General features: G+C 37.8%; 1 protein-coding gene across 10 annotated transcripts; it reads left to right on the forward strand.

Annotated features, from left to right (window-relative positions):
• Window positions 1-1205: 1205 nt before the first annotated feature.
• Window positions 1206-23628, forward strand: VIPAS39 (VPS33B interacting protein, apical-basolateral polarity regulator, spe-39 homolog). 10 transcript variants are annotated; one of them, XM_034418220.2, is made up of 20 exons: window positions 1206-1504; window positions 3087-3179; window positions 4809-4908; window positions 6076-6222; window positions 6768-6806; window positions 9030-9094; window positions 9965-10021; window positions 11789-11881; window positions 12442-12475; window positions 13635-13737; window positions 13819-13846; window positions 14084-14157; window positions 15517-15592; window positions 16286-16420; window positions 16954-16995; window positions 17933-18022; window positions 18387-18473; window positions 18819-18908; window positions 20185-20289; window positions 22829-23628. In XM_034418220.2, exons 2-20 carry the CDS (start codon window positions 3087-3089, stop codon window positions 22847-22849), a joined length of 1479 nt encoding a protein of 492 aa, XP_034274111.1. In that variant the 5' UTR covers window positions 1206-1504; the 3' UTR covers window positions 22850-23628. The 10 variants fall into 10 exon arrangements, with proteins under 10 accessions (XP_034274111.1, XP_087729706.1, XP_034274106.1 ...); XM_087873580.1 differs by having other exon boundaries at window positions 22832-23628; XM_034418215.2 differs by having other exon boundaries at window positions 1464-2207.
• The last annotated feature ends 245 nt before the right edge of the window (window positions 23629-23873 follow it).

A 23873-nucleotide genomic window follows, 5' to 3' on the forward strand; every position in this document is an offset into this window, starting at 1 on the left:
GCGTGGGGGAGAGAGCGGCCGCAGTCGTAGAAATGGAGCGAGGCGCTGGAGGGGCGGGGCGAAAGCGGCAGTGGAGGGTGGTGCTTTTTTTTTTTTTTTTTAATGCGCCGGGGAAATACACGCGCTGCCACACTCGGCATTCTAACTGCCCCCCCCACCCCCTCGTGCCGTTTGGTTGGGGCTTCTCCGTGGTGCAAAAACTCCGCGCCATTGAATTGACAGATGGCGCGGGAACCATTTCTCCCAGTCTTTTCGCGCTGCTCAGCTGAGTCGGGTGGCAGCGCCTGGTCGACCTGAGCGGATCTCGGGGGGGGGGGGCGGAGAGAAAAAGACAGCTAAGGGGAAAGTCTGAGGAGTCTCCCCCATAGCAGCGACCAAAAGGAGGGTGCGGGATAGCATAGGAAGCCTCTTGAAAGGCAGCCTGTGCGTGAGATACAGGTAGTCCACAACTTACGACCACAACTGAGTCCAACATTTATGTTGCTAAGTGAGAAATGTGTTAATTTCTCATTTAGCAACATATTCTCAAAAATTTGAGTTTTTTACGGCTTTTCTTCCCACATTTGTTAAGCGATTCACGGCAGTTTTTAAATTCGTAATACGGCTGTTAAGTGAATCTGGCTTCCCCATTGACTTTGCTCGTCAGAAGATCGCAAAAGGGGATGGCATGACCCCGGGACAGTACAACCGTCATAAGTGTGAGTCACTAGTCAAGCATTTGAACGTAAGTCATGTGACCATGGGGATGCTGCAATGGTCATAAGTGTGAAAAATGGTCATAAGTCACCTTTTCCAGTGCTGTTGTAACTTTGAATGGTCACTAAATGGACTGTTGTAAGTCGAGGACTACCTGTATTAGGAAAAGAAAATGATTTTCTAATACCAGTTCTGTTCCAAGGCTCTCACAGCCCTAAAAGCACGACCATAGTCGATTTCACATGTATTATCCTTTGGCTAACAGAAATTTAAAGGTGACACATATAGCAAAGTCGTCCTTTTTAGTATATAAGGCTTTGGATGGGATCATCCTAAAGTACACATTTTTTGAAGTTCTATGTATATTATTTTTGTGGCTATATTTCACGTATGGGTTTTGACTCAAGCAAATTAAAGTAATGCACATTCATTCATTCATTCATAAACCCAAAGTTATTTTTTTTTACTCAAAATCCTGCCCTTTGTGGACATTTGTTCATTATTTTCCATAGGTTTGTCCTTGCTGTAATCGGCTCCAAATCTGGCATTAAAATCGGTGGTTCTTTCTCAGGGGTTTTCTTGATAGTAGCAGCCAGATCGTCGTAGAATTTGTCTTTGGATTCTACTGAAGATGATAATGTCTGTATCTCCACGGTCTCAGCTATGTGGTTCCGCCAATGTTGAGCGGGTCTTGATCGCTTACGCTTCTTGGCTCTTTAGCTAGTTGACTCCAGCGCCGCGCAGCTGAAGAATATTGACTCCTCTCTGATTCCGTAGTCATGAAGTAAAGCAGGAAGCGGAAAAGGAAGTATGGCTTCTTGGAAATTCTATTTCAACTTGTAGTTCGATTTTTTTAAGGCATTTCATCCCGGGAAACCAAGATATGAGGACGTGCTGGGATTTGTAGTTTCCTTAAGCAGCAATAACCTCTTGATATATCAAAAGGCGAAGCCACAGCTTGGAAAACATCACTCCCGTGATGCTTTTCGGAGGCAGCCTGCTCTCCCTGGCTACGGCGGTATCCGAGAGCCGGGGACCCAACCGAGTCGTTCCGCCGGGGAAAGGGCGGATTCGCTATTGAACATGGACCGCCGCCTCGCATGATCGGAGACTTGGCCGGTTCGCTCGTTCTCGTTTCTCGTGGTCTGGGCTGCTTTTTCGAGGGTACCTGGGTCCGCTTGTTTCTTTTGGGGCGTCATTTCTTAATAGGTTGGGGGGGGATACCGCTTCCTCCCATCAGTTCAGGGTCGAGAAGGTAAAAACTGGATTCCGGGCGAGAGGTGGCAGCTCCACGAATCATGCCGTGTAATCCGCGTAGGTGGAACACACACACACATCCCCATTTAAACTAGGGACAGGCAGAGGAGAAAAGGGGAAAACGCCGGCAAATGCAATTTTGTCCCCTTCCTCCCCCCCCCGGCTGTTAAAATATTATTAAAAACATAATTGCAGTTGAGGATGAAGATGAAAGGAAACGTCGGCCTTCCCTCCAAGATCCTAAGAAGGAGAAGGTGAATGGATTAAACGTCAGGAATAAATCCAGTAGAAATTTATTTTGCAGCTGTGTTTTGACGATTCCACAGAATATTAGTGCCCCTTATATTTAGAGTAAAATGTTACCTAGTTGTGCCTTTTTTGTCCAATTCATCACAGACATAGACGAGGGTACATGTATGAAATCTATCATTGTTGAACTGCTGCAAAAGGTATAGATAGTAAAGTACCTTAGAACTTTATATAACTCAATTTTCCATGCAAGGACATTTGGCCCCCTGATAAATGACTAAATCTCCAATAAAACAACTGCTTTAAAATTGGAGTGCTAATTCGTTCTACACTTACTTATTTATTTATTTACTTACTTAACAGATGGTATTCAGAAAATGTATTTGTTAGTAATAAACGCTATGCTACAAATCCAGTGAATCTTTTAAAAATAATGAGGGAAATGTGTGGCACCAATTTAATAGCTATGTTCATTTCAGTTGATCCATGTTTCATTGAATATTTATTAAAAAGGGAATATTAAAGTATTTTGAAAAATAATTTTGATAGTTTTGACTTTGGTTTATCTTGGTACAAGAGCTGTCATCCTGTGGGGGAGACTATGCGGATGTAAGTGGTATATCAAAATGGCAATGTCAGTAGAATAGGATAGGAGCAATGTCAGTAGAAGGATATTCTGTCACTTTTTTCTTGGATCTGCCTCTTAGTATGTTATTCATAGCTACTAGTTAGATTGATACTTTTGTTTCAGTGGCTATGTATTATAGTTTTGAGAATATCCAAATCTTTCTCTGAAAAATTGGCTATAATAAAATAATAAATAATGTGGTGCTCTAGATAGCTACATTGCAATTGCAATCAAAATGATAATTTTTGTTTTGCAGATGAGCAAGATGAAGGTTGATGAAGAAGAATATTGGAACAGTTCCAAATGTAAGGCCTTTACTTTTGATGATGAAGATGATGAACTGCTTCAGGTATAATATTTATCATGAAAAAATGGTGAAAAGAGTACATTGTCATGCCCTTGCCTGAATTTCTGCAGAAAATAGAAATCTGCATACAGAATTAGTATTTTGTATCTTATATTTGCTTTAAAGAAATTAGGGGTAACTTAGCAGATTTTGTTATAAATTGGAAGCAGAGCTGTTAATCACATTTGTTTGGATGTGTGTAATTTGTGCACAACATGGTGCAGAACTGAATTTCCTTCATTAAGTAGTTTTTATTTCCCATGATTTCAGATAGATAGATAGATAGATAGATAGATAGATAGATAGATAGATGAAAAAATAATATATGCATGAAAATACATTTGTTTTCCCATAGTTTTAAATTTCTATTCCATATGAAAGGATTTGTCTGTGAATATGTACACTACACCCACGATTTACTGGATTTCATTTGAAAGACTTTGGATGCAACAGATAAATCCACTTGCCATTTTGTACAAAATGGGCATTCGAGTCTAACAGATGCATTTCTCCCCTATAAGTTCACTGAAGTGTTTGCAGATGAGAATGTAGGAATGAATGAATCTTTAAAAAGGTGTGATGCACACAGAATCACATTTTTATTTGGTGTCTCAACAGTGACAAAAGTTAGTGTTTCCTGGTGTGTATGATTGAGGAAGGGCTCAAGCTATTGAAGTGAAAAGTTGTGGAGTTTATTTTAATGCACATTATATAGGAAAGAATCTGGTTTACGTATGATATCAACTCTTTAAGGGGATGGCTGGGAAGAGCACTGAGCCCATGAAGTATCTTCAAATAGTTCTAGTCTATCTCGGGAGATAGTGCTTGATACTGCTTCAATAAGGAGGCATCTTTAAAATCTGGTCTCCTAGAAACTAACTTTGCTAAGACATTCCCCTTCAGAAAAGTGAGGATTGTTGTAGGAACTCTAGTTATAGTGCCTAAACATATTGTTCTTACTGCCAATGATGGAGGAAGATCCTGAGTGAGAATCCTATAATGGCCACCAGTTTAGAAATTTATCAACCCTGCAGCAAAGTATAGTACTGTTCCAGTTCTACCATCCTAAACCTAACTATTGCTTAACGCATTGTAAGCCACCCTGAGTCTCCGGAGAAGGGCGGCATATAAATCAAATTTAAAAAAAAAAACTTTGTAAGACCGCGCAAGTTTTGAAAATGATTCAGAAGAAGTGCTTCAGAATGCACTGGCTGCAGGACCACTTTAAAGCAGACTGATGTAAGAAAAGGAAAGGACTGGTTATTCTATAGAAGGAAAACATTGTGGTCTTTATTCAACTTAATCATGGGAAACTGAAAAAAAAATGCTAAGGTTTCTCAGGTTTAATAAGAATTTGTAATACAGTGTGCATTTCAAGAAATTGAGGAGTAGCTGATATAACCTATGGAGTTATGACAGACATGATACTTATTTTGTTGAGAAGAATGGTTGTAGCCTAAGCCGATAGAGACTGCATATCTAAGAAATTCTGGAGTTTGTTTTAGGAGATGAACTATTGTACAATGGTCCCACACAATAGAAAATACAGCAGTCCCCCTAAATGCTCCAACTCTAATCAGAATACAGAGTATAATAACCCAGACTTCATCCTAACATTGTTTTTATTCCTAGTTGAAGGAATCCAAGAGAACAGTCAATAGCCTTCCAGATATTAATGATGATGATGATGACGACCTTGAGAGGTTCAACTGGAGTGGGGAACGTGTGGGCAGTAAGTGGAATAGTACTTCGTTTGATTTGGGAAAATTGTTTTGAAAGCATAAGTCTATGTACCTTGGTTGATGCCACAGCTATCAATCAGAATTGCACCCAAATGTATTTTGGAGATCATCTATGTTTAAAATTTGGGTGCTGAGAAAATCTAATGGCTTCATTCATTCATTTTCCTCTGCCCAAATTTCCTTTTTTAGTAGGGAAAAACTAATAAAGACAAACAATTGAAAGTATACAATAGTCTCTCCAGTAACTTCAAATGAAATCTCTTATCTATTATAAAGTAAAAACTGCAATATCTGATAATGCTATATCAATGTCTATAAGTCCTTAAGAATACCTTAAAATAGTATTGACAGATTTGAAATTGATCAAAAATTGTATTTTGAGCTTATTGAACTCCACAAATAATATAGTGGATATCAGCTTTTCTTAGTTTGAGGTGTAACAATATTGAGCGCTAATTGACTCATATGAGCTGGTCTTGAGAATTACTGGCATCCTTTTGGAATAACATTTAAACATTCACAAGTAGTGAATAAACCCATAAATGTCAATGATGTTAATATCATACTACATCATATCCCAAAATTTTGCAATCTGGATTGTAAAAAGGATCATTATAAAAAATATTTATTAAATAAATTTATATAGCCACCTAGTTCAAACATAGGTGAGTTTACAAAATTTAACAAATCCACCATATAATAAAACCTATTTTAAAAAAAACCCCACCCTATCCTCTATGGTAGCAACAAATCAGCCACTTGATCGGCTCTCTCTCCATTCGTGGTCTCCATGCCCATTGATAAAACCATGTTTTGAAATAGTAACCTACAAAAAACCTAAACAAATAGAAAAAAATAGAAAAAAATAAAAAGTACAAATGCCAAATATCTGAAATTATATATTTAACATGTTGAAATCACTGGCTTATTAAAAATACCTTATAAAACTATGTTATCAAGCAGAAAAGAATTAAAAATATCTAAAAACGTTATTATACTGTTGTAAATTATCATGATACCCATACAAAGCATACTGTTTCATTTCCTATTTAGCTGAAAATTTGCCATTTCCAAAATAGATAAATTAATTTGCTAAAGAATGATTCCCTTTTCACAGATCTTTCTTTCTCCCTCCCTTCCCCCCTCTCTCTTTATAGGCATTTCATGGTCAATCAAAGAGACTGCCTCCAGCAGCAGTAGCAGCAATACCTCTGAAGGAAGGGATCTGAGTCAGCAAAAGGGCTCTGCCTATGCAGCTATACCCAAGCAGTCCTCTTCATACTCACTGAGTGGCTTTTTTAAAGGTATTGATTACGGGGGCGTTTGTTCAACAGAGCTATCCTCGGAAGCATCAGAATTGCATGTTTCAGCTTGCCTGATCAAAAGATTTCTTCATCTCTGGCTCTTCACCAACTTGCGTTTGGCAGAGTATTAGAGCAGTTGTTTGTCAATTTTGGTACCAAGTCTGTGCACGGTAACATTTGTTATGCACTCTATACACCTATTACCTAGTATCTTATTGTGCAAAAGGTCACTGTTTTTATGCTTTTTAAAATATTTTCATGTGAAATACAGTGTTTTCCTTCTCTTTATATTTCCAGTTGATTTAACAGTTTTGGCAAGAGGATAAATACAGCATAGGCAAAGATTAGTCCTTGAGAAAAGGAAAAAAAAAATATGTCCAGTCTTCAGCAGTTGTTCAACATTGATAAATGGGATGTTCATAGAAGTTCTGCAATTATACATCTTAATGCATGTTGTTTGGCATTTTTTATAGCTATTGGCTGAATAGGCTTCTAGTTAGATGAAATAATGACTTCATTTCTGTCTTTCATATTTGTGCTTCTAGGAAGAAATAAGCATGGGAGTTTTCAGTCACTTTCAGATGGTAAGAAGATTGAATTTAGTCTTAAGCTTGCTAAAAGGAAGGTTGCTTCTCACATTACATTGGAGAAATTAGTTGTACCTTTTCTATATGACAAATCATGCAGATTGCATAGGAATATAAATATATGAGCTCTCATCTTATTTTCTACAAATTTCTCCTCACTAGGCTTTCCTTGCAATCTTTGTCCTTTCATTTCATTCAGAGGTTACTCTCCAAAGAAAAGCTCTCAAGAAATTACTGAAGGCAAAGTGCCCTCTATTGAGTTCAGGATGTAGTGTCAGATCTGGCCCTGCCATTAGGAAGAGAAAGAAAGGCAGAATATACCAGCTAGAAGTTGCAGCCCTTGTTCCAGGGTGAAATGTAAAATTTATTACTACCAGTTCTGTGGGCGTGACTTGGTGGGGGTGGGGGTAGTAATGTGACTGGGTGGGTGTGGCCAACTTTTTTAAAAAAAAAAACTTTTCAAAGCATTTTTTTTGTAATGCTTTGAAAAACCTCTGCCGATCAGGCAACTCAGCTGGGATCGTCAGAGCATTTCAAAGCATTTTTTTTAACCACCTCTTCAACCAGGAAGAGCCTGTAGTACAGTGGACTAAAGCACACTGCTGCTTGCAATTACTGCAAGTTCAAATCTCACCAGGCTCAAGGTTGACTCAGCCTTCCATCCTTTCAAAGGTAGGTGAAATGAGGACCCAGATTGTGGGGGCAATAAGCTGACTTTATATAAATATACAAAAGTATGAAGGCTATTGCTTAACGCATTGTAAGCCGCTCTGAGTCTCTGGAGAAGGGCGGCATATAAATTAAAAGCAAAAAAAAAACAAAAAAAAAAGAGGTTGCAGAAAAAAATGCTTTTAAAAGCCTCTGACTATCCCACCTGAGCCGCGCGATCATCAGAGGCTTTTTTTTTACTTTTAAAAGCATTTTTTCATCGGAAGAAGTTGTAGAAAAAATGCTTTTAAAAGTAAAAAAAAAGCCTCTGATGATCGTGCGGCTCAGCTGGGCATGGGGGGGGGGCGCAGGGATTTTTGCTACTGGTTCTCCGAACGACCCGCCACGATCGCTACCAGATCGGGTGATCCGGTCTGAACTGGGAGCATTTCACCCCTGCCCTGTTCCGTGCTGAGACTAAAGAACAGGAGTAGGGCTGTCTCTGAAGAGAGGAGTATGTATATCTTTCCATAGAGCAGGATTGCAGCCCACTCCTTGTAGCGTATCCAAATGAAGCAACCAAGCGTTCAAGTGTCATCACAAAGCAGATTCATGTGTTTGTCTGGAGATTCTCAGTCATCCAGGTCATGGTTGTCCCAAAGGTGCTTTTTTTTCCGAGAGGCAACTGGATTTAGTTTTTCTTTGAAGACATTTCGCTTGTCATCCAGGAAGCTTCTTCAGATGAAAAAAAAAAACACCTTTGGGACATTCATGTGTTTGTTTATTATATTAATTTATATAGTTTTTCATCTTGCCAGTTGCATCTCTGGGTGGTTGACGGGAGATTAAAAACCAATAGAACATGATAGAACAAGAAAATAATAAAAGAAAATCTAATTGTTTTGTTTATCGTTTTAATTAATGGGGCCAAATCTATATATATATTTTTAACTGTATTTTAATATTTGTATTTGATGTTTTTATTTGGCTGTTCACCGCCCTGAGTCCTCAGGGAGAAGGGCGGTATACAAATTCAAAATAAAATAAAATAAAATAAATAATTAAATCCATGTAACAACAGTCATCCCCAAAAATCACATTGATGGCTCACCCAATCTCCAGACCCCATGCCTTAAGTTATTTATTTATTTATTTATTTAATTTATTTTCGCCCATCTCATTTCAAAATGACTAAGGGCGGCTTATAGCAAAAATTCCAGGTCTTCAAAGATTTTTGAAACACCAGTTGGGAAAAAGGATGAATTGGCATTTGAAAGTTTCAGTGAGATATTTTAAAGCATACATCCTAATAGTTAGACAAGAATCAGGACAGCGTTTGGACTCGGTCAGATAATAACCTTGAAATTGCCATTGTCTGTTTGATTTTTAGAAACAGATGCTTTTGTTTGTGCATTTAGACGGTTCTTATTTCTTGCTTTAACTGGCATTATTGTTACTTTGGTGCTGAATCAGACTTAGTGACTATGAGCCATAGAAGGGGCAAAAAGCATCGAAAGATGAGAATTTAATTCAGAAAGTTTGCTCTTCCTTTTTCTGTTCTTCCTTTTTCAGTTCTTACAGACACAGGATTTAAAAATTATGCTCCAGAATTACGCAGACCAAAAGGAGATTATAAGGTTAGTATATTTATTGGAATCTGAAGGGAGAGTTAAGTAGTTTAGAATCAGATGATAAAACCTTATCCTAAATATAAAAGCTCACGTCATCTCTTTTTGCCCAAGGACACTTAAACAACTGAGCATGCTTTTTGTGCATATGCAAATGCTATGCAGATAATTGGGCCATAATTCTAGGCAAGGAAACTGGAAGCTTACAAAACAGTAACTACAGCATGGTTTGCTAACTGTCTTTTCCCAGGCAAATATATTGCTTTAGCAGCAAGTTCCATGTTTTAAAAGAGATTAAAAGAGTTTTTTCTTAATCAATGTCTGAAGAGAAAAGAGATTAGATCATAGAATCATAGAAACCTTTAGTTGTCATCTGGCTCAAACTATTCCTTGATGCAGGATCAGCTAAAATCAGTGGTTATACAATCTCTGTTTGAAGCCCTCCAAACTTCCTGAGACAACTATTCAATTGGTTGACAGCTCTTATCTAATATCTATCCTATTACCTTTGTAGAATGGTTCTATGGTTCTAGTCCTGTCATCCAAAACTAAATAGAACAAGTTCATCTCCTCCTTTATTTGCTGAAGATGTTATCAAATCTCTCCCCTGGCTTTACTTTTGCAGGCAAACATGCCCTACCTCTTTTAGTGATTAAACTAGTGACAAATTAGAAACATGGGTTCCAACCCAAGATTCCTATCTTGCCGTTATGTTGTATTCCTAAATTATTTTTTCAAGTTTCCAAGCCCCCTGAGAGTTGCCTGGTAGGATGCCTGGAATGTTATTTGTCTCTCTCCCCATATATCTTGGTCATAACTGGATTTTTCAAAACCCGTAAGGCATTATCAGTGGTTTTCTTTTTCTTTTTACTCTTTCAGGATTACAATTCTGATTGGAGCCCTAATGATACAGTAAGACGGCTGCAGAGAGGCAAGGTAGGAAGTGGAAACAGGATGAGCTTTCAGAAAGCTCATTTTATGCTTCAAACAATTTAGAAGCGACAGTTAATTCTCGACCTACAGCCATTCATTCAGCAACCATTCAGAATTACAATGGGACTCTAAATGGATGATAGTTATGACAGGTTCCCAGAGTTCTGCCTGTACCAACATCCTGCAGTCATGTGATTGCAATCTAAATGTTTGGTATTTAGCTTGAACTTATAGCCACTTGCAGAATGCCAACAATAACATGATAGCGATTTGCAATCATTTCTGCCGGTATCCCCAGAAAGTCAATGGGGAAACAGGCAGGGAACATTACAAGTAGTTGTTGGTATATCTCACTCATTTGTGCATCTCCCCACACCTCCTCTGCCTCTTGTGCAGCTCCTTGTATCCTCACACATCTCCCCAACCTTCACCATGCCTCCTTTGCACTCCCTTTCCAATCCTTACCTCATTGTGCATCCTGGCACACCCTCTCTGAGCCTTGGCGCTCCTCCCTTGCACTACTGTGCACCTTCTCCAACACTCACTATGCCTTTCCTGCAGCATCATGTGCCTTCCCTACATCTCCACCCACCCACTCATGCCCTCCCCCACCTTGCAGCAGTCATTTGCCTGCCTGCTGGCCTGCTTGAAAGCCACCTGGGACTTGCAAGTTCCTGCTTGCTTCTCCAATGACTTGGTTGTGGAAAGCCAGCAGAAGGTTGCCTTATCAGCTAGGGAATTCAATTAACAACAGCAACCAGGACTGAAGGGATTGTTGTCTTTTAGCGACGGAAGTTTTAGTCCCATTTGCCATCGTAACTCGAGAACAATCTGTATAAAAGGACATTTTTTATTCCTACTTTTGAACCTATTATCTATCTATCTATCTATCTGTCTGTCTGTCTGTCTGTCTGTATCTATCTGGAAGGGTTTCTCATACTATTTTTGCATAGTCACATGGCAATATGGTTATTAGTAGTTTCCTTTTCTGCTGGAAGGACATATTTGACATCTTACTGTGAAAAAGAAAAAAGTCATCCGCATGAAGACCAATTATGCTAGGACTAACAAGTTCTAATGCCACAATCTATTTTACATTATAACTATATCTTATGTTCTGCCAACTTTGGAGCAAAAAAAAAATATCCATCAACTTGGTTTTAATTCTTGAGAACTCTCCATTGACGGCTAGAGGAAAATAAGCTATCTTTAGTAGACATAAAGATGATCCACAATTAGTTGCTTTAGAGCCACTAATCAGATATATTTGTATAGCTTTAATGCTTCAGAAGTACCTTAGATATTTTTAGGGACTATTTAAAGTAAGCTCCTCAAAGTGGAAGATGCTGCCCAGCTTTTCCTTTGCCATGGAGATTAGGAAATAAGTGAAATTACTTGAGGAGGGATTATCAGGGAGACATAAATCCAATTCTTATGAATCCTCGGAGTTATGACTGGGGTTTTGCCTGAACCCTTGGCCTGTGTAGTTGGGTTAGAATGACTTCAAGGTTTTTTTGAAAATGCTAGAAAGAGGATTCCTACTACAGTGTGTAGTGCTTGATGAAATAAACCCAGAGACATAGTACTAAATGACAAAATGTTTTTCTCAGTGACTGAGGCTTCTGGGGCTTGTAATTAGGCTAAAGCTGTCTCCCTGAAAGCAATCACTTCCATTGGTTGTCTCTGGAATTGCTGACACAATCAGCTAGCCAGGCGTAGTTCTAGATCTTTCCAATATTGTTTTTGTTGATGAATCTCACTCTTCTCTAGGTCTGTTCCTTGGAAAGATTCCATTCCTTGCAGGACAAATTACTGCTGCTGGATGAAGCTGTTGCATTGCATGATGGGAATGTTATTACAGCTGTAAGTCCTGCTCCAATGTATAGCAGTGGGGGACGGGAATGGCAGTTCAGTTTGACCCATTTAATTTCTATTTCTGTACATGAGGATGTGGTTACTTTTATATTATTATTTTTCATAAATTATTCCCCTAAATTGCTGGGATCTTCTAGATAAGGCAATGGACCTTTTTGTTTTTGTTTTGCTGCTACAAAATACTTTGGAATGCAAGGCATTGGTTTAGCTACTTTTGCCACCAAGAAATGAAGAGTGAATTAAATCTTATAAGACCTCTTAAATATTTTTAAATTTTTAAAATGCCCAAAAATCCAAATGATCATGCAGCAAGCAGGAGTCCCCAATGTTTTTTTTTTCCAAAGTAGTGAGCAATTTTGGAATTTAGGGAGGATGTTATCCACACTTTTACAAAATAATTGCCCATGGACATATGGCCAGCTATAAACAGGCCGTAAATCTATAAAGGTTTGGCTTATCAGTTGTACAAATAAAGGCAAGATATCAATCAATCAATTGTAGATGAATGGATGGTATAATGGACCCGGGTTCTGTCTGTTTTCCTGCAGATACTCATTTTTCTGAAAAGAACCTTAAGGAAAGGTATGTAATGTCCAGAATTCCCAAATAGATTTATAAATGTATCTGTATAAAGTATGTATAGCCTACTTTTTCGCATACAAGTTAAGCTGACAGATCACCTCTGCTTTTCAAGACAGTCATTTTAGGCAGTATAAATTGATTTTATAATCTCATGAATTAAATTGAAATTTCTTTATATATAGTGGGGAAAACATTGTTGCTGCAGAGAGTGGTTATAATTGGATCTGCTGAGCATAGAAGCCAATTCCCATTCATCAGCATAGATTTTTCATATGTTTTTTCAAATGTAGGAACCTTAAGATGTGTGGACATCAAATCCATGAAACTTCCAGCCTGCATGGTGGCTGAAGAATTCTGGGAGCTGAAGTCCAACATCTTAAATTTGCCAAGTTTGAAAAACACTGCCATAAATACTATCATGCTACATATTACATTGTATAAAGAGCATCTTTTTGGTGACAAATTCAAAGTTTACTATTTTTGTAATCAGATGTTGGCTAGCTGAAGTGTGTCAGATTTTCTTTCTTGTTAGAATTTTTGCAGTGCATAAATTACCTTTTCCATCACATATAAAATAAAGCTACCCTCTCTCAGCTTATCAGCTATTGAAATAATGCTTGATCTGTTTGGACAGCACAGCTGAACAGAGAATTAATTTAGATTTGAACTAGCAGACTGAACCACCGTGTTGTTTTGAGCTAAAATTAATTTTTAATTCCAATATTGAATCCCATGCTAACCCTCTTTCTTTTGACTCATTAACTGTTAATTGCAGCATTCTCTTTTAATGGCAGTACTGGTCAGATTTTACATATTTTAGCAGTAAGCCACAAATACAACAACAAAGCTGGAATTTCTAAGTTAGAGACTCCCTTATAAGCCAACATTCTGTTGCCTCCATCCCATTAATTAGCTAGAGGCAGGGCACTGACATGCAGTATACTGGCATAGCTAAGGTGACCCTTTCATTTCTTCTGATTAGTCGACCATATAGTAAGTTGACTTGTCCCAACTTGGGCCCTCCAGATGCATAGGACTACCCTTCCCATCATCTCTTTCCAGGATGGCCAACAGATGTGAAATACTTAATCAAAGAAAGAGTGAGGGGATTACTCAGGCCTGATCTTGTTAGACAAGCACTTCTTCTCTTTACAACTAGAGATCCTGTTCAGAGAGCTGGAGATGCGGCAAGTTGCTTTGCGCCATTTAATACATTTTCTCAAGGAGACTGGAGACCAAAAACTTCTCCTAGACTTGTTGAGGTAAAAGCCCTTGTGAGCATACAGCCAAAACTGATGTCCAAGCAGGAAGTTGAACAGGACTGATACATTTTTTTTCCCTAGATTCCTGGGCAGGACTGAGGAAGTTGCAGTGAGTATCCCACATTGCCTAGACTCTTTTTTTTTTTTTTGTGGGAGGAAACAATAATATGCTGAGAAATTGAAGGCAAGCCACATAGTACTTACTCCCAGTTAGGAAAAATGGAATAATCTTAATCTCTCTGGAGGGAATGCATTGAGTAGATGGGGCCAGGGCTACTCAGCCTTGATTGAATATTTAATCTGCTCTCCTCCTGAGGCTGTTTTGTCTTGTTTCCACCATCTCCAGCTGACCCAATACCGTGAACACTTGACTATCTTGGATGCTGAGAAAAGAAAGGAATTTCTGAAAAGTTGCATTGGGTAAGTGAAAGTTATGGAGAAATAAAAGGAGAATAAGCCTTAGAGCAGGGGTGTCAAACTCGCGTTGTCACGTGATGTATTGGGACTTCCCCCCCTTTGCTAAACCAGGTGGGGGAGGGGCCAGCACGTGACGCATCCGATTTGTGGGCTGTGAGTTTGACACCCCTGCTTTAGAGGTAAAATAATTGCAGCATTAATGGGAAGGAAGCCTTATTGTTTCCCACAAAGTAAAACAATGGAAAGCTATAAAGAAGAGGCTTTCTTTGGGGAGAAGAAAGTAGAAATAACATCAAGTATATACCACTAAAATACTTTTTATGACTTTTAACTCTGTGAAATGGTGCATCACAGGGCAACAGTTTTTGAACCAAGGTATCTCAAAAGGGTTAACTTGCAGAATGTGTCCAAAATCTGGTACCTATGACTCCTAGGGGATTGAAATTTGGGGAAGTTGTGGCTGTTTCAGTCCTCCTGGTTGCTGCTGGGCTGCTGATGTGGTCATGTGATTTTCATTAAGCGTTTCTGTGACAATTTCCTAGCCTGTCTTGCAATCTCTCAGTCTCTCTCCCACCTAACAGCAGCCACTAACCTGCCTGCTGAAAAAAGGAAGGGGGAGGGAAGGGAGAAGGAGAGGAGATTTCAGATGCTCCCAGCCAACTTCCCACAAGGAAATTCAAGGGGGAAACTGGTAGGAAATTGGAAGTTGCTCCTGTTCCCACTGCTTTTTTGCCCCTTGATCATTCTGTTTCTCTGTTTAGGTAAGGAAATATCTCTGAAAAGATGGAGTATGGGTTGTCTAGAAATTACAGAGTTATGCACTGTGTAGAGAAAATAGTTTGGGAAATATTTTTCCCTACAGTTGTAATAACAAGGCCATACCAGCAAGTTTAGGACCAACAAAAGGACACTTTTGGTTAGAAAACAATTCAAATTGTAGGAACAGAAATGACTGCCTCAAACGTTTTGTTAGTCAACACATGAAAAGTTTTTAAAGAAACATAGACAAATTAATAAAGAATAGCACTATCAATAGTTGCTATACTACCTAAACATTACCAAGTTCAAATGCATTGTAATGTCTAATTATCAGTTGCTTGAGGGCCTGCTCATAAACATCTAGCTGACCATTTTGGCAAGTAGATTGTGTGGCACGCCTTTGTTTTGGACCCATATAGCTCTTTTTGTATTCAGTGAATAGCTTGTAAAGTTCATTAGGCCACAATTATTCTTTGTTAACTGAACTTATGGGGTACTCAGTTGGAGAAGACTGCCTCACTGCACCTGCTTTTGAATAAATATGATTGTGTTTTATACAAAGGAAGAATGCAAAACTGAACTCGTACCACTTCTCCAATCTAGGTTGCCCTTTTCATCAGAGGATTCTGCTCATGTTCAGGATCATTATACACTCTTGGAGAGACAGATCATCATTGAAGTAAGGTCCCACTCTGCCACTGGGTACATGGCAGTGACAATTATTCCAGACTTCTTGGCTTTCACCTACTTGTTGTAACACCAAGCTTTTTATGTGGACTAAAAAGAAAAGTAGACAGAACCAAAATATTAAATCCTTTCTCTCCTTCCCCCTCTTCCCCCATTTCTGGATCAGAGGGTTAAGGAGAAAAACAGGTACCATAAACCTTGTAGACATGGAACAATAGAAAGACATTGTCCCAAGGCTGGAAAAAGTTGCCCATGCCTGCCATAATGAAGCCACCATGCCAGATGCTGGGTGACTGTTTCAGAAGTCCTTAGAAAAGGCATATCTTCCTGGGCTTGCATGATTATTGCCATGCGATCTCAGAAAATAAAGGATGTTTCTGAGATACAGATATTACTAATGTAATCTTTATTCTATTCCTCCTTCGTGAAATTCAGTAGGGCTTGGAGTAAGTTAAGCTAACAGGTAATGACTAGGACAAATTCATGGAGACCACAATTCTTTCCAAACTTTCTTAGAAGAAAACACTTCTGAATATAGGCTTATACCGCTGGGTAAATATGGAAAGGATTGCAACCCACTTGTTGAGATTTAATCCTGATTGTCTTTGAAACTTTAAAAAAATGTTTTTATGTAACATTAGATGTTTTTTTTAACAAAAACTCTTTTTGTTCTGATTTTTTCCAGGCAAATGACAAACATTTAGAGTCATCTGGGCAGACGGAAATCTTTCGAAAATACCCTAGAAAAGCTTCCATTCTAAACATGCCATTAGTCACCACACTTTTCTACTCCTGCTTCTACCATTACACAGAAACTGAGGTTAGAACTGTGGTAGCAATAGGGATCTCTATGTTGATCGGTGAAGCTGGTGTCTTTTCGGAATAAAGGAGAAGCCATATATCACCTTATGCAAGTGGGCATCTGATATATTGCATATTAGACAATGGACTCTTCAAATACTGCAGAGTTTTTAAAAAAACAATGTAAAAATACTGTTATCCTCAATTCGGCTACTTTTGATAAGGCTACCTTGGATGTTAAACCTTGAAGTATTTTAAGCCTAATGTGTAATACCGTGTTTCCCTGAAAATAAGACCCTGTCTTATATTTTTTTGAACCCTGAAGTAAGCGCTTGGTCTTACTGCCATGCGCTCAAAAGCCCGATTGGGTTTATTATCAGGGGATGTCTTATTTGGGTATGTTTAACATAGTTTATATATAAAATGGTTTTATTTGTGTTTGGGGAGAAAATTCTAAAATGGTTTTGTAAATTGTATATATATTGCTTATTACCAACGTTTTCTTCTTGGTCAAAAGGTTTTGATAAAAGTTGCAATGTCTCTTTTTTCCAGGGAACATTCAGTAGTCCAGCAAACTTGAAGAAAACTTTCAAGGTAAGGAAACTGATAGCTTGCCAAGCATATATCTCTTCCTTCTAGACGAGACCAATGATCCTTGAAACGTATGCAGAGGATATGTATTATGGAATGAAGGGATTTAAGGGATTGTGCTGCTAAAACCATGAAGTCTGACACAGCTTAGTTAAAGTAGCTTAATTGGGCAATGTTCATTGCATTGGTCTTAAGAGATTGAATTCACAGCCATAATACTCTAGTACAAGAAATAAGCTTAAGATTTTCACTTTCTCCTCATCTTTTCTTTAGTGAACTGCACAGGGTATCTATGAGTTTGGGATTACGTTCAATTTGGCCTGATGTTTGGTGGAATTTTCTTTTGCACTATTGTTCAGGGATACAGATTGTACTTACAGACCCCCTTTCTGCAAGTCTTATTGAATGGCTAGTGTTGACTGATGTGTGTATATTTTAATTTGGAGGCAGGGTAATGCTTGCATGGCCTATTATTGTTTCTTTAATTATTTTTATTGTTATTATGATCTTCACATGATTCACTGTTAATAGGAAAATTTTTGAAAGCAATAAAAATAATTATAGAAAATCATCCAGATAACTTGTTGTTGGATAATGTATAAGGAAATCCTTGCTAGATCAGACCAAGGCCCATGCAATTGAGCTTTCATTACAAGAATCTCGGCAACCAATGGATTTAATTGTCTTTATTTTCAATTTCAGTTTCCTCAAAGAGGTTAGGGCAGTGTACAAAGCTCTTCCTCACAACCACTTAGGAAGCCTTAGGAAGGCTGACAGAGAATGATTAGCCTCAAATCATCCAGTGAGCTTCTGTAACTAAGAATGGATATGAACCTAGGTTTTCTGAAACCTAATCCATCACTTTAACTATTACTTCACACTGGATCACAGTCTAGCTCTCTCAAGCCATTTCTAGGATTTCCATTTCTTTACCTTACAGATCCCAGACAAACAGTACGTGCTAACAGCTCTGGCTGCTCGTGCCAAACTCCGAGCTTGGCATGACGTGGATGCTTTGTTCACAACAAAGGTGAGATGCTACTGGTTTTCATTGAATCATGTATGCCTGATTCATGCTGCTTGGCGTAATGAATCTTTATGCCAGTGATGTGCTTATCTATCTGCCCTTATACAATACTTAATGGATTAGTTCATTTATAGGAAAAGACTTGTTCCAATTATTCTCTTTGAATTTTCTAATGTATCCTACAGGTAAGTTATATCAGAAAAGGACAGCAACTTTGTCCAATGCATCTTCCTTTTTAGGACATGTGCAGAAAATAGAAGAGATACCCAAGAATAAATCTTGCCTCTCCTAAGTGATGTTTAGCAGTGCATCCTCAGGCAGTCACAAGATCTGATGCTATTTTCTTTTTCTCAATTTGTGATTTCAGAATTGGTTAGGCTATACCAAAAAAAAAGCTCCTATTAGTTTCCATCGAGTGGTGGAGATACTGCAGCGGAACAATGCCCCAGTGCAGGTATGTGAGCAACCTGTCCAGTAATCTGTTTCTGGTATAATCCGTTGATCAACAGAACGTTGCCTCCATCGTGAAAAGTCTTCATGTGCCCATTTCCCAAATAATTTTGTACGCTGTTCATGAAAACTAGAAGAAATATTTCTCTAGTTTGGTATGCACTGTTTGTTTTCATACACCTTGGATTATAGAGTGGACCACCTACCTTTTGGAAAGTAGTTGGTGAAGAAATATAATTTGGGATAAAATAAACTTACTTCAGGGTGAAACTGATGTGGAATTAAGTGAGGGGAGATAAGCAAAGGATCATGAATATTCTGCTGATATTTCCTTGTCTTGTTCCTATAGGTCCTGCAGGAGTACGTGCGTTTAATAGAAGATGTTGAGACTAAGTTGAATCTTGCGATGAAATACAAGTGCCACGATGTTGTTATAGATGTATGTTTTACATATTTTATATGGGAAATTGTGGAACAGACAGAGACAGAGTTGATTCCTCAGTGAAAAATTCCTAAATTATTCTTGAAATACTTGAAGGAACTATCACTGGCAGTATACTTTAGTTTGTATTTCAGAGCTGCTGCCTCCCTCAATTCCCTTATGTTATTAAAATTGCTTCTAGGATGGGTATGTTCAAAGAGATACCAGAACAGCTGGCTGCACCTCTGAGTGCAGCTTTTGCATATCACTATCAGCATATTATGTTTGATCCTATCGGACAAGATGTGGTTTTTATTACAAGTTTGAACTCACTTATCAATAAATCAATCAACACAGGGTGGTATTCAAAGTAGCCTTCTCAATATGAGTTCATTTCTTTGTACTTTCATTTTTTTAATGCTGTGTTAATCAGTTTTCACAACTTAAACACTAAATTTTCCACGTCAGCAGAAGATTGTCGGCATCTTGATATATATCGATTCAGTAAAATGTAATAAATGTATAAAATCAACACATTCCAGAACATATTATTTAGGCATGCTAGATTGATTTCTTCTAAGTATAAAGCAGAAGATAAATTCATATGATGTTGGTAGCTAGTCACTCAAGAAGGTTCTTTGGAGTTCCTTCTAAGTCAAGGAATGGGCATCTTCTGTGGAAGATTAGGAAAATTCTTTGCTGACCTTGTTTTAGTCTTCCTGCCTTTGACAGATGCTTGCCCTTTTTTTAACTATAATCACAGCCAATCTGATAGATGTGCTGGATCGTAAATTCACTGACTTCTAAGAGACAGCATCAGCTATCTAAATGTTGCCCATTTCCATGATCATTTTAGCCTAAAAGCAGAAATAAAATATTGGCTTGAAAAGTATTAGCTAAAGTTAGCCTTTTATTGTTAACCTTTCATTGCAATTATCATACTTAAATGAATAGAAAAGTCAATGTTATGTGTGTAAACTCAGAGAACTAGGTATTAGAATGTGCTGACCACTTCTGCATCCAAAAAAAGTTAAAAGTCCCAAACGTCTAGAGATTCTCAGTCATCCAGGTCATGTTGTCCCAAAGGTGCTTTTTCAAAAAAAAATCCCAGATCTTTGTTGTAGCAGCCATTAAATCTGTATCAGCCTACGGAAGAAGCAGCAGGATTTCCAAATAGCTACTAAGAAGGAATGGGTGATGAATGTCTAGATCACTGTGATTTTGAGGATGTTGATTAAAAAAAAAAGTTTGTTTTTTTTTTGTTTAATTGGCTTCTCTTTTGGGTATTTGCCAGACATATAAAGACTTGAAGGACCGCCAGCAACTGATGGCATACAGATGCAAAGTTGAACGGGGTTCTCCAGCAGAGGAGAAGATCGATACTATCCTCAGTAACCCAGTAAGAAAAAGCACATCAGTTTTCATGTACTTGCTAAGACCCAGGGAAAAAGAGAATAAAACTCCTCCCACTTCTAGAGAGCAACATGTCCAGAATGTCTGTGCGTCAATGAATTTGCCATTTAATTAAGCAAAAACACACTAGCTTCTGTGTTCCAAAGGAAGCTGTTGTGCCAGTGGTTCAAAATCCAGACAGCTCTGCTTTCAGCCAATCAAGCTGAAGCACCTGCAAACATGGAGGATGGGAGAAGGGGAAGGACCTTGTTCAAGATGGATTGGCCTGTTGGAACTATGTGAGATTTTCATAGTAGAGATTTCTCATGGTGCTTTATACGGGTGGCAAAACAAGAATCATCCCAAAATTTTTGTAATGAACTTTTGTTGTTCATATGCTCAGTAGCTTCTGACTCTTCATGTCGGTATATAACAGTCAGTAACTGCTCCTACTTGTGATGTCATATCTTCTGCCAGCCTTTTTTTCTCCTGCCTTCAATTTTTAAAGGCATTGGGGGTTTGCTCTTGCATGATATGTCCAAAATATTTAAGTTTTCTTTATGCTTCTTGTGATATATCTGTTTTTTAAATCATCTTGAATGATTTATTTGTTTGTTCAACTTCTATAGCCACCCATCTCAATGAATGACTCGGGGCGGTTTACAGTTCAGAACATATATTACAATTTAATTTTTTTTAAAAAAAATTAAAACAATAAAAACAGTAAAACCAGTAAAAAAAAACTTTTTTTTTCTTCAAGTCCAAATTTTCAAATATATTCTATAGCATCACAGTTTATTTCACTCAATCTTTCTGCTTGTCTAGTTTTTGCAGCCATACAATACATTTTGAAAAAACGTGGTCTTGACAATAGGTTCTTGAATTTAGCTATCAATGTAGAAGAAAATTCTTCTAATTTCACATGATTACACTTAGGGCTTTAGCTTTAGGTCCATTTATGCTGAGTTAAGGATCTCCTTTTAATCTTTCAACTATTATGATACTATTAAAGAAGTTCAGGTAATTTTTTTGTTTACACATAAAAGTATATCTAGTTGTACTTGAAACTAATGTATATAGTATTATTTACTTATCCATTTTGTTTAAACATAAAAATAAAAGTCTGTTGGAGTTGGGTAGCTAATACATTCAAATGAATAAATAGTGATTCATGATTTTGTAGGTCCAGTTGGACAAAGTTACAATTGTACTGTCTTTTTACGTAGTTCTTCAAAAAATGTGCAACATTTCTCATGGGCTGTCACTTTTCAGAAAAAAGGATTGCTTGTCAAATGGGCCCTATGACCTGATTTATGTGTCACATTGAACCATAATCAGTTACGTTGGACCCAGTTTGTGGGGGCAATAAGCTGACTTTGTATAAAATATACAAAAGTATGAAGGCTATTGCTTAACGCATTGTAAGCCGCCCTGAGTCTCTGGAGAAGGGCGGCATATAAATCAAATTTTTAAAAAAACAACAAAAAAAACATGCTAAGATGAAAGCAAAGAAAACACTCTGTCGCTATCTGTTGTGTGTCACCTAGATACTGAGTGTCATTCTGTAATGCAATATAGATAAACATGCTTTAGATTTGCAAGACTTATTTTGCTTATTAGACTCCATCAATCTGGCACAAACGACATGCAGCAAAATTAAACACTTTTGATCTTAGAATTTGTTCTAAGTACCAGAGTGGGACAAATTAAGTAATTGCAGTTATTTCATACAAAAATCCATGACTGAACAGTGACACGCATACCTCAATTGGCAATATAGTGTAATCTTGTGTCTCCCTCAGTCCCTGCTCCTGCAGTTGAGAAATACTAGGAAATGAGAACATCTTGTTGCTCTATCTCTGGACCCCTTTGTTTTGTTACATGTTTTCTTTGCCAATGTTAGTATCACTAGGTGATGCAATTTTGTATCCATATCCTGATATCTACTCCCTTTCTTATTGGTGCCAGTTGAGATCACAGAGAATTTTGAAGCTTTATAGATCATCAAACTGAATGGGAAGATCAATTGTTAGCCTTTTCCAGGAGTCTTGCTATTTTCCTTTGTCTTATTTTTCCCCCTGTTTATTTTACCACAAGTAGGAAGCGTCATCCACCTGCTTTTGGATTTTAATATGTAGAAAAATATCCTCAAAAGATCTATCAGCAGCTTATCTTGGGGAAATGGATCTGATTAAATCATTTCTGAGTCCTATTTTATGGAAATAATTGTTCATTACACTTTACTTTAGCCAGCTGGTGAGAATGAAAAAAAGCTGGTATTTTTTCTCCTTTTTAAAATACGTTTTTGGCTTTAAATCAATATTGCTGTGCTAGTTTAGACCATGTCAGTGGATCACTTAGTTTCAGTAACATTTTTCTTGTTTTGACCATAAATAAAATCTTATTTTATCTATTTTCTCATAAGTTGCTTATAGGTTCCTCTGCTTCTATTGGCTTTTATGACTAGAGATTTACTAATTATTTTCTCAGCCTGGAGATGTGATTATATTTGATATTGACCACATCCAATTCTGCTTTTCTTTCAGCAGATCCGGTGGAAGAACTGAGAGACACTCCATTCTTTTGGAAGCACTTCATTTTGACCCAATGAGGTCAAAGAGAAAGATTGCCAAGCCAGTTCTGCGCTGATTTCAATCCACTGTCAGCTTGCCTATTGCCTCAAGATGCTGCCTCTGTGAAGCCTTCGCTGAAAGAGACCTCTGAGGCACTGAGTTGGCCAAAAGAGTCATTTAGCCAATGAAGCACAGATCTGACAAGTTGAACTCTACAGTATAAACATATGAGGAATTATATAGAAAAGGGAAGCATATTTGAGTCCAGAACTTAATGCTTCCACTTCCTGTTCACTGTCTAGTCATCTGAAATGATCAGGACAGCTTTCCATAGGAAAAAAAAAATCTGTATAATAAATATGCTTTCCCCTCATTTGAATCTAAGGGACAAGACTGTTGTTCTTAGTGATATGAAAACTCTGTCCTGCACATTATTCTAGCCTCCATTACCAATTAACTAGGATAATTATTTGGGAAGTGCTGCATAAGGTTCTTAAGAATAAACCTACCTACATTTCCCACATTAAAAGTTGGAGTATGTAACTGCATGGTCCTTCAGCCAGTGAGAATGTGAGTTCAGTTCTACATGGAAACTACCAATCTTGTTATAGGGTGTACTGTACTAATCAAATTATATTTTCTCTCAGATTCCACTGAAAATAATTGGCCCTTGCTACTTATGCTTCAAGGTTTGTTAGCAAATCTACATCCTCTTTCTAGGCCTTATGTTGTCTTTCACTTTCCATGTTGTAAATAAAGCTTTACCTCCTTTATATTTAGTTTCTCTGGTTGTTTGGCTGTAAGATGAGTGAGAAATAGCTAGTGTTTTCCAAAAATGCAATATTTAGAAACTGAGACTACTTGTATATTGTCTCAACCAAGGATTGAACCCTCTTGACATCTAAATCCATCTGACAATCTCGCCATCAAGAAGGAAGTTATCATTGGCTGGATCCACACAACACATTAAGCTATAAATTTGCGTATAGGCAAGGAACGTTCTGAAAATATGTTGGGG

The sequence above is a fragment of the Pantherophis guttatus genome, chromosome 1, assembly GCF_059756535.1.
Source record: "Pantherophis guttatus breed Tessera chromosome 1, ASM5975653v1, whole genome shotgun sequence".
Lineage (NCBI taxonomy): Eukaryota > Metazoa > Chordata > Lepidosauria > Squamata > Colubridae > Pantherophis > Pantherophis guttatus.

What these genes read in the sequence shown, in the direction of transcription:
- VIPAS39 (XM_034418220.2), top strand. Translation starts at nt 3,087, where the DNA reads ATGAGCAAGATGAAGGTTGATGAAGAAGAATATTGGAACAGTTCCAAA. An exon ending in GAGTGGGGAACGTGTGGGCA is followed by an intron (nt 4,909 to 6,075) that starts GTAAGTGGAATA and finishes CTCTCTTTATAG; the next exon opens with GCATTTCATGGTCAATCAAA. An exon ending in ACTGAGTGGCTTTTTTAAAG is followed by an intron (nt 6,223 to 6,767) that starts GTATTGATTACG and finishes TTGTGCTTCTAG; the next exon opens with GAAGAAATAAGCATGGGAGT.